The sequence below is a fragment of the Phragmites australis genome, chromosome 10, assembly GCF_958298935.1.
Source record: "Phragmites australis chromosome 10, lpPhrAust1.1, whole genome shotgun sequence".
In the NCBI taxonomy this organism is placed as follows: Eukaryota; Viridiplantae; Streptophyta; class Magnoliopsida; order Poales; family Poaceae; genus Phragmites; species Phragmites australis.
The window spans coordinates 32,429,089-32,440,459 of NC_084930.1; the positions used below are offsets into that span (position 1 = coordinate 32,429,089).

The 11,371-nt window shown below is 43.8% G+C and overlaps 1 protein-coding gene across 2 annotated transcripts; it reads right to left on the reverse strand.

Moving 5' to 3' along the window:
* Nucleotides 1-8,007: 8,007 nt before the first annotated feature.
* On the reverse strand, nucleotides 8,008-11,158 carry LOC133930798 (PTI1-like tyrosine-protein kinase At3g15890). 2 transcript variants are annotated; one of them, XM_062377537.1, is made up of 4 exons: nucleotides 10,885-11,158; nucleotides 10,079-10,223; nucleotides 9,025-9,287; nucleotides 8,008-8,911 (listed from the first exon to the last, which is right to left on the reverse strand). In XM_062377537.1, the coding sequence occupies exons 1-4, from the start codon at nucleotides 10,953-10,955 to the stop codon at nucleotides 8,287-8,289; spliced, it is 1,104 nt and encodes a 367-aa protein (XP_062233521.1). In that variant the 5' UTR covers nucleotides 10,956-11,158; the 3' UTR covers nucleotides 8,008-8,286. The 2 variants fall into 2 exon arrangements, with proteins under 2 accessions (XP_062233521.1, XP_062233522.1); XM_062377538.1 differs by lacking the exons at nucleotides 10,079-10,223; nucleotides 10,885-11,158 and adding an exon at nucleotides 9,797-10,072.
* Nucleotides 11,159-11,371: the final 213 nt, after the last annotated feature.

Below are 11,371 nucleotides of genomic sequence, written 5' to 3' on the forward strand. Positions count from 1 at the left end.
TTAAAAGCTATTGTTAGTCAAAATTTTAAAAATTTGACCGAATATTTTCTAAAATAATATGTATTTATGACTAAAAGGAATAGTATATTGGCTGTCACCCTTTCTCTCACTCACATGTTCATTCTCGCCTGCGGTTCCTGTCAACAGTGCCATCCACATGTCTTCCTAGTTACTTGACAAAAGCTGTTCATTCAATATGAAACCAAAATTTCAGTGGTGACTGACAAAATAAAGAGCAGTTTTATGAAAAAATAGTTTATGTGGCGATCTCGAAGAACTTACCGGTTGCGGCATCGCTTAAATAACTGCAGGCACTGTTGTTTCAAAGTATATTTTAGCAACGTTTCGATTAAATTGATTCTAAATTTAAACATATAAGATAAAACATGATGCTACTTTGAAACAAAAGTCCCCAATTTAACGGTCAACAACAAAGATAATACTGATCAACATGAGCATTTCAAAAGCAAATATGACTGAACATATGCTACTCATATTAACGAGGATATCAAATATGGCAATCGACATAGAGAGGTGGAATAACACATGAACGGACATAACAAGTGTTAGAAAGATTAAATTGCTCTCAGTGCTGGTTATCGATTTAACGACCATCCAATGCATACTAAGCTTTACTAATTAGTATGACAAAATTCACCACAAGAGCTAGACCGAACTACCCAAGTTACTGATCAAGCTTATCATGCGAGTTACTTAACACTGAAGGCAATAGAACAAAGGCAAACCGCAGAACAGAGAGCAGCATGATAGAGCCAAAGACTCATACTAACAGAGCACCATCTCACAAAGACAGCTCCAGCACACAAGATAGAGTACCAGCTCACAAGATCAAAACTAGCGATTGCAACCTAGCTCAAGTGCATAAATTGAAACACTAATCATACTCAGCCCGCTATCATCACAGAGCAATACAGCCACCTCAACTAGCATGCGAGATAATAAAAATTGATAGAGATGATCAAGTAAAAGCATGCTAGACAAGAAGCAATAGCAGGAATAGGAACAGGAATGTCCTTACAGTCCAGAGACGAGGCCGAAAGCAAGTCACGTAACAGTCTTGTCCCAGAAAACAGAGACACCCCTTTTATACCGAGGTCGATAGGGTGTGTGTTCTCGGAGATACAATACCGTTGTACTAGCTGCAGGGCACACTGCAACAAGTACCCGATGAGTAGAAATTGTTAGAATATATGGGCTTAGCCCATTATATTTGTATAATTAGAAATAAATATCTAAGGCCTAGCCATATGAGGGAGGTGTGTTTGTTTAGTCCACCTTGCTAGTTGAGGTGGATGAAGACCAACTTAAAAGGTTTTCTTTCATCCACCCACTTAGCATGTGTGGATAAGAGGATTAGAAGAACACACGCATGCTCATCTCGCCTCGCCACACTTCGTCGGGCCATGGCATGGGCGAAGGGCGTGAGCACGTGACACCTGTGTGAACGGTCCGTCGAAATCGGGTCTAGTTGCTTGTGCACGTGTGGTCTTCTTTTGCCATTTTATTCTTTTTTATGCTTGGGCAAACGAATAAATATATGAAAATCGTTGTTGGTCAAGACTCTAATTGTGGAAGCATAACCGACTCTGATCGTGGTGTGTCTCAACCGCGCGACTCTCCCTCTATATATATCTGCCAGCTGCCACACAAAGGATAGACGCTAGTTGCATACACGTAATTAGGGTTTTGCTAATTTCTCTCTGCTGCACTGTCGCACGTAGTCTACTCCATCCCGTTGCGTTGGTGTGCACCGACGAAGGGAGAGCAGGCCTCTAGAACCCGTCGCCCTTAGGATCCTACACCGGGAGAGGGCGAATAAGATTTTTGGGAAGCGCTCATCGCGACTGCTCACGATCTACTTCCTTTACATCATCGTGATCTATTTTGACTACTTCATCTTTGTCATCGCCTACTAGATCGACATCACGATGGCATCTGCATCGACTACTTCATCTTCGTCATCATCTACTGCATTTCATATCGACATCACAGGGACGTCTGCATCTCACATCGCCATCAAGTACGTACATAAATCCTACTCAAGTACCTAGTCGGGTACATCTGCTGGTCGAGTACCTAGTCGAATATCTTGTTGAGGACATGCTCTAGTCAAGGTTTGTTGTGACTTGTCAAATCCTATTCGAGGCTAGTCTAATTCAGTCGGAGCTAGTCGGAACATGTTCGGTATTGATTTTTAGCATATGTTATTGTTCATGCTATATTAGGAATTAAATTAAGTTAAATCTGAAAGTGCTATTATTTCCAACAATAATAGATGATCGATAATCGATCGGTAGTCTAGTAGGCTCATGAGATTTAGTGCATTGTAAAAGAACTCGAGCTCATAAAGTCTTACCCGATAAGTTTGTGGCTAGGGGCATCATTGTCAAATTGCCTCCCTCATGGAGAAATTTTGTCACTGCTCTAAAATGCAAGAGACAAGAGATTTCTGTTGAGAGTCTGATCACGTCTCTTGATATTGAGGAGAAAGCTTGATCTAAGGATGTACATAACAAAGGAGGCGATGGATGATTTAGGGAAAATGTGGCGCAACGGTCCTCTAACGGCAAGTCAAAGGGAAAAATAACAAGGCCAAACAAACCATCAACTTCAAGAAGAAGAAGATGAAGAAAGATGATAAACCTTGCTTCATGTGCGATGAGGTTGGCTATTGGGCCAAAGATTACCGAGACCGTAAAGTAAGAATGATTAATCAAGGGAAGAACACCAAGTTTGTCAACATGACCATTAACAACACTGGAGATGGAACTAGTAGGTATGATAATCTATCTACTGTTCTTCCATGAATAAGTACACCAATTGGTGAATTGATATTAGGGCTAATGTACACATATGTGTGCTAATAGTTTAATGTTCTCTTCTTATCATATCACTAGAGATTCTTCTGTTTTAATGGGGAATGGATCTCATACTCCTATTCATCGTGTTGACATGGTAGATTTGAAGTTTACTTCAGGAAAGATCGTACAACTGAGAAACGTGTAACATGTCCCTTCAATGAACAAGAATCTAGTTAAGGTTCCCTTTTCTGTAGAGGGGTTATTAGAATATTTTGGTTTAGCTCATTATGTTTGTATAATTCCAAATAAATCTCAAAGGTCCAACCATGTGAGGGAGGTGTGTTTCTTTAGTCCCACTTTGCTAGTTAAGGTAGATTGAGACCAACTTAAAAGAGTTTCTTTTCTCCACCCACTTAGTATATGTGGATGAGAGGACTAGAAGAACACATGCGCGCTCGCTCGCCTCGCCTTGCCGAGCCGGGTCATGACGGGGGCAGAGGGCGGGGGCACGCGGCACCTGCGTAAATAGTCTACTGAAATCAAGTCCAGTTGCTTGCGTATGTGCAATCTCCTTTTGTTGTTTTATTCTTTTTGCTGTGTGGGCAAACGAATAAATATATGTAAATCGTGCCGATCAAGACTCCGATCATGGCGGCGTAACCGACTATGATCATGGTGTGTCTCAACCGCGCGACTGTCCCTCTATATATATCTGTCAGTCGTCGCACAAATGATAGACGTGAGTTGCATACACGAAATTAGGGTTTACCAATTTCTCTCTGCTACGCCGTCGTACGTAGTCTACTCCATTCCGATGTATCAACGTGCAGGTCTCCAGAACCCGTCGCCATTGAGATCCTACACCGGGAGAGGGTGAATAAGTCTTTTGGAAGTGCTTATTGCGGCTGCTCACAATTTGCTTCCTCTACATCATCACGATCTACTTCGACTACCTCGTCTTTGTCATCGCCTACTAGATCGACATCATGGTGGCCTCTGCATCGACTACTTCCTCTTTGTCATCGTCTACTGCATCGTGCATCGACATCATGGGGGCGTCTACATCTCACGTCGCATCAGATATGTATGTAAATCCTACTCGAGTACTTAGTCAAATATTTTATCGAGGACATGCTCTAGTCAAGGCTTGTTGGGAGTTGTCGAATCCTACTCGATATTGATTTTTTTGCGTCGGTTCTTGTTCATGCTACATTAGGAATTAAATTAAATTAAATCTGAAAGTTCTATTATTTCCAACAGAAATCACCACAACAGCGAAAGGTCCAACTCCAGACTAGGGAGGAGAAGCCGAACACTAGCCCAAGGCGATCAACACTGAAGCGTGATCACCATGAGCAGAAAACGCACATGAGGCGCACCTAGCAGAGAAGCCGCGCACACGGCTCAAATGCCACGCACACAGAACTCACATGCGAAGCCTCCACCTGCAGAAAGCGCACACGAAGGCACATTGCAGACCACCATAGCATCGTCACCGCCATGGCCAAGTCACGCGCTCACGCGCAACCCATCGACCAAGCTCCATTGCGCACAGAGCGCCCAAGCGCACCGCACCCGAGCCCGCACGAACCGGCAAGGGCAAGCCGACGGGGCACACGACTAGAGGAGGTGCACCACCACGCCAAAGCGGACCAGGCACAACACCAGAGAAGAACCAACGGAGAGGAGAGTGGAGAGTGGAGGAGGAGAAGGTGGAGAGCTCGAAATTCGATTGATCTAGAGGAGAGGAATCGCCTGGCTTTATCCACCCGAGCGAGCGCACGACTCCCCTCGTCCAATTTCGATGGAGCGGAACGGATTACCGGATAGGGCGGGCACACTCTGCCCCAAGAGTGGCGGCGGCGGCCCCCTCTTGGGAGCCCTCGCTCGAAGCCATATGGCATGTACGGGCTGGTGGGCTGTTCAGCCACTTAGGCCTGGAAGCGGCCCACCGGTCCAAGGCATCCTCTTCTTCTTCTTTTTAGAATTTTCTCAAATCCAAATTTGACTTTAATTTCAAATTCGAATTTAAAGGGAAAACCTCTCAAATCCCAACAGGCTGAAGCGGTAAGGCATCAACCGAAAACAGGCAAACACCACGAGTATTCCAACAGAATTAGCAGAATCTGTTGGTATGGTCAGAAATAGTGAGATCATTAGTAGAAAAACTGAAACACACATATGTGCTTCTCAATGGTTGACGATAAGTCACTGCTACACTGCACACCTTAGACAGTTATGTCCAAGAAATGGTTGTGGATGCGCGACACCAACGTTACTGACGCTGCACTCCTGATATGAAGTAGTATTCCTTTCATTTTGACGTGTAACATTGATGATTGATCAACCACTAACCAGTAGTGGTTAAGAAATTCATTGTTGCATTGGGAAATAGTATATACATCATGCATCACAAATCATAGGGACACGAATCACAAAATATTCCAATAATAATTAAAACGGAGCCAAAGATAAGAAAAGCGAAAGCGAGAGCATTCGAATTAAAACAATGGCTGTGACTCCATTGTTGAGGAGCTTACATGTGAATGGAAAGCACGGCATAAACAGATAAAAGCTGAACTTTTGATACATATAAATCTGGGCATGCTTATATTGGGGGCATAAATATTAATAAAATTTTGCAACTGATCGCCAAAATGTTCTGTTATAATCACAACAAAGCCAGAGATAAGAAAAGCAAAAGTGAGAGCATTCAGGTTAAAACAATGGCTGTGACTCCATTGCTGGTGAGCTTACATGTGAATGAAAAGCATGTCATAAGGAGATAAATGCTGAACTTTTGATATATAAATCAGGACATGCTTATATTGGGGGCATAAATGTTACTACTGATCGCCAAAATACAGAATAAGCATAGTCCAGGCTCCAAGGTAGAACTTAGAAGTACTTGCCTGAGAATCCTCAAACAACAGAACATGCTATGCTGGAATGCGGATTACATAGCTTCAGCAGGGAAAAACCATGCCAGACGCCCACCTTCACCTTGTGGCCACACCGCCACTGTCTCTGGCAACAAAAAGGTGTGATCAGCTCATTTCTCATATTGAACACACCACAATCGCGAAAAGGATCCACATTAAAATTTCCCTGATCGTAGTGACGCATGAAGTTGATGCAATCCTCCTGAGCTCCGCATTCACAAGCGGGGAGAGACTTGGAGTGTGTGCCAACAATCAGTGCTTGGTGGAAGAAAATTTATAAGATAATTCATCGAAAGATTCCTATCAGACCTTGATTCATGCCGTCTTTCCTGATTTAACAGCTGGCACGTGTAACTGAGAGGAAAAAGAGGGACACGTGATATATATAAGAGGGGATCTTTCTGTGAGACCGAATTTCATAGAATTTCCTTCCATGACCTCCCAAATATCAACCCTTCTCCACTGACCGCAAGAATCAGTGGTCAAGTCTGCCTCAAAGACTTTGAATGTAAAAGTACGTGCATGTTCTATCCTATTGCGATCTGGCACAATGGACAAGACTCCAATCAGTCGCCTTACATGCAACAATCTACCACTAGATTCAGCAAGGCAACCCCAATATTAACAGGAATAGCCCTTATTACCAAAGGATCGGTATTTCCTCCCTGCATCATATGGAGTCCGCTATGCATTTCATGGATGGGGTTCTTGGCTTACCTTCGTAGCTCGAACCAACCTCGAGGACAAAGAGTTTATTCTTGCGTGAGAGAGCATACAGCTTTCCATCAAAGAATGCAAGGTCACGATGCTATGACCCGGCACTCTGAATGCAGTGGCACTCCGGGGCCGGCAAATGGAAATTATACTATCAAATTTGCCGTCCGTGATCAGTACAGCAAAATGGGAGTCTGGTGATAGGTCCGGATTTGGATCCTCTAACTTCACACTGTAAAGTCAGAGAGTAACAGTAAAATGTATCTATTGTTACTATAAACCAGTATCTTCGACTTTAAATATTGTACATATTTACTGTTCATCAAAATACCATTACCTCTCACTGTTTATAGCGTTGTTGTATCATTGAACCTTGTGTGTCCGTTCCAAATCCAGCGTCCCACGTGTGTTTGAAGTCACACTACAATACTTCTGACTTCAAACGATGTGAAGTCAGGGATACAAATCCGATAGGTCCAGGGACGAGAGCAACACCAGCTTGAAGAAGATTGGACTTCCGGGGTAGGCATCCATCGTCTCATGATGCCGAATGGTGTCTACCTCAGGAAGCTGCACAACATCCTTGGAGAGAGGGTTCATCAGTGAGCACCCACCACAAATAATGTGCTCGAGGAAGAGCCAGTTGCCCACGGAGCCATGACAGCAACAAGCATCATCTGGTGCAGGCATGCGGTGAATTTCACCGCATGGAATGCTAAGCAAGGTCCCATCGAGGAGGGTGAGCCACGGGAGCGGAGGGGGCAGGGGCTCCAGCCGAGCATTGCGACGCCATGACGGCAGACTGCTCGTAGTCGAACACGGTCAGCTAGGAGCCGCCTGAGGACAAGGCCCAGAAGTTCTGGCTGCACGTCTGGCCAAGGCGGGGATCGTCTGGTCGCCGCCATCAAGAGAGTCGGGATGGAGACGGCGGTGTTAGGGGAATAAAGTGACAATTTACCACTAAAAAGGTCGATTATTACTCATGTCGATGAAATATGAGATCATTTGAATCAATAACTGTGCATCAGTGGCAAATAAGAGAAGCCATTTCTTAGCGGTGACAAAAACGCCATGGAAATTTATATCCCCTAGCCAGTGTCACGCAGATTCGAGTCAGAATCGGACGCTGCAGGAAAGGCTGCTGGAATTCGGCATTGCCTTGATTGGTTCCATTGATCCGGGTCTTGCCCTTGTGCCCCTCAAATGGCCACCTTCTCCCCCCTTCTTGTCCCCAAACATGGGTGGGCACATCGCAATTCAAAAACTTCGTGCTATTTGTTCGCCACACTTCACCACAAGAAGGTTTGGCAAAGGGTAAGTTGAGACCAAATGGACGCTTTGCTTTACCAACATGGTGTGACAGAAATAAGTTCCTCTTCCTTCCATAGCACACTAGCAGTTTGCTACACTCCAGTTACATAGATTAGAGAAGTTGGGACCGCAGGAAGGACAGGCTGAAATTTTCAGTCTCTGGGATAGGTGCCAAAACAATTAAATTATCCAGATATGCCCATTGGTATGTACGCAAATAAAAGGAGTGGTATTCTGAAAGAATTAAAATATATAAGGAAACCATGATCAAACATACGCAAACATCTGGGAAACATATGTATCTTCTATGCAGTGCACACAAAAAGCACTTCACAGAACAGCTACCTTCATCTCACTCTTTCTTACCCTCTCAAAAGAAAAAGAAAAAAAGAAGCCAACCCACAAATAACAATGCCTGTACATTTTCATTTATGTCAAACCACACAAATCAAGCAGCAGTGCCGCAAATATGCATTATACCATTGCCTACGGTGCCGTCACGCCCCAACCAATTCTTGATCTTTCTTACGCACAGAGTCTGTGCGCCCTTCTGGAGTTGATGTTCCGTGGGAACTCACGGTCAAGTCTGGTCTGAACAACTCATCTTTTTCAAGCTTCAGAAGCATCTCTTTCAATTCGCCTTTCAGCAAGGGCACAACTTCTAGCATTGTCGGTCTTTTTTCAGGTTCTGAATGTGTGCATGCTAGCCCAATTAACACCATTCTTTTCAGTTCAGATTCTGAATACTTATCACTGAGTTTTGAGTCCGCGATTTCATCATATCTACCCTCCTTTGCCAACGGGAGCACCCAGTTTCGAATTCCATATGTCTTAACAGAGCCCGACTTTTCTATTGGCCTTTTGCCACTAGCAAGCTCCAATAGAATTATTCCAAAGCTGTATACATCACAACCTGCCGTTGGTTTGCCAAACATAATGTACTCAGGAGCAAGATAGCCTCGTTGGTTTTCACTGGTTATCTTTTCATGGTCCATCCCATCAGGAATAAGCCTTATCAGACCAAAGTCACCAACATGTGCCTCAAAGTCTGAATCCAGTAGAACATTGGTGGCCTTGATGCTCCCATGGATTATCTGAGGTGTCGCATGGTGGTGAAGGTATCTGTGGGAAAGCACTTGTGAGTTATGTCTGTTACAGTATTTATCAAAAGCAACAAAGAATGAATTATCAACGCTGTTCTGTTATGAGCAAAGATAAAGAGGGCATTTACTAACAATAGAGCCCGAGCAGCGCCAATGGCAATAGATGCCCTCCTTCGCCAGTCAAGGAGGCACTCCGCACAATGTGTTCCATGAAGATGTGCATAGAGACTTGAGTTTGCCATATAATCATACACCAGAATACGTTCAGGTCCATCCGCACAATATCCACGTACACTAAGGAGGTTTTTATGTCTTATTCTTCCCAAAATCTCAACTTCTGAAGCAAATTCCATTTCTGTGCCATTTTTTGCATTCTTCAACCTCTTAACAGCAATCTGCATCCAAAAAGATAAGCAGATTCAATCAATGAAGAAGCTTTAGTTGTGAAGTGGAACCAATAATACAAGGATGGAACTAAGACCCCACATGCACTGAATTCATTTTAATTCTCTATATTAAAGCTCGGTACAAACAATGATGTATGGGGATGGCACGTCACCACAATTTCTCCCAGCACCCCCAATTTGCATCCAATGGACGCAAGTACACACAGGAAGGTCAAAATGCATAATGGACAAATCTAGAAACTGCAAGAATACACAATAGAAAAATCTACGCATAGAGCATACCATACTTAAGAGATGGATTTCATTTATCAACCAAACAATATACATGATTTCTTTTCACAATGCTTGACGCAAAAATTCAGAAACTTTATTAAGAAGGACAATATTCCACAGCAACGTGAGGCCTAAATCATAGTTAAAAAAAGACATGTCAAATAGTTGCAGCCATGACAAGGCAAATGTGGACATTTTGTTAACAAGAATAGAGATTTGCAAACCTGTAGCCAGTTCATCTACATGCTTTTGTTGACTTCCCTATGAGTTATGACAACATATCCTACCTACCTAATGATAACACAATAAAAAATCAATGCTCCAAAACAAAACGAAAAAATATAACTTATAGTAGTTGTTTGGTTATTTAGTGAGACAGGTATCAAAAAATTTCCCCAACTCGTGCAAAATAATGATGCCTGGGCCAACTAGCAAGTAAGAAACTTAATAGCAATAAAGTTAAAATTTTAATTCTCAACAAGAATCAAGGTGTACAGAGCAGAAACCTGAGAGCCATCCCAGACTTGTCCCCAATACACACTCCCAAGAGGCCCCTCTCCAATCTTGTTGTCGTAATTGAAGCTATTTGTAGCTGACCGAAGCTCCCTCAATGAGAATACCCACCTCAATGATCCATTCCCTTCATGAGACCTGACAAACCATTGGTATTTAGTCCCTGGTGCCCCTAGAACAAATTCTCCTAATCCGAGCACAGAAATTTGGATAATGCGTGTTAGAATGGCGCGTCAAACCAAACCAAGATGCCAATATTTCACATCATTTCGCAATCAATCAAAAATTGAGAAAAAGTTAACAGGGCAAATAGAAAAAGGAAGATCAGAAAAAGGTTGACAAAAATTTAAACTTTCCCCAACAAAATTTGTCGGTTGACACTTAACAAAAAAAGTAATTCGGAGCACCAAAATCCCAACTAATTTCACCTCGCCGCTTCTCAAACCAAACAAGGATGCCTCCATCCAACCAAATTTAGCGCCAAGCAGACACCTTTTGCACCACCCTTCAGTATTTAGCAAGATTACTTACTTAACCCAAACAAGAAACAAACTACTAGAGCAGCAAGTTCTACTCTTCTAGGCAGCATCCGCGTCGTCCAATCAAAACCACCAAGAACCGAGCAAGCAGGCGCGCGGAATTCCCGTCCCAGGAGTTTCTCCGAACGAAGCCAAAACGTCTACAGCAACCGCGTCGGAATTCCGCGCACCCACACCAGCACCGATCCAGCCAAACCCAAGAAGGAAAGCAAAAGGCAAGGAAGGGCAGCGCAGCCAGGGCCGAGAAGCGTGTCACTTACAAGTCCTCCCCGGAGGCGGCCCCGCCGCAGCAGAGGAGTTTGCGGGCGGCCCGCGAGAGCTTCGGGTGCATCGGGACTGGAACTTGGCGGCGGCGGCGCGGATGCGTGAACGGGGGAGTAGCTGTCGTGCGGGAGGAGTGGTAGGGAGGTGGGCGCCGGTGGGGGACTAGGCGAGGAGAGGCGTAACAGCGGAGAACAGCCTCGCAGCTGCGCTTTCGGTGACCTGTTCGTCGCCTTTTCGCGATTCCCACACACTGTTTGGGTTTGGCAGCCCACGCCGCCTGCCGTGCGGTTCAAACCGCGTCGTTGCGAATAAACTCTCTCGTTTTAGTTACGTGCTGATAATATTTTTAAATTTTATCTAGATGTTACTTTTTATCTATCGAGTTTGTATGTCTGAAAATGATAATGTTAGGTTTATCTTAAAAAGTAATTTTATAATAATATAATATGTTATATTCTGTTAAAAAATTAGTTAGCTATCAGT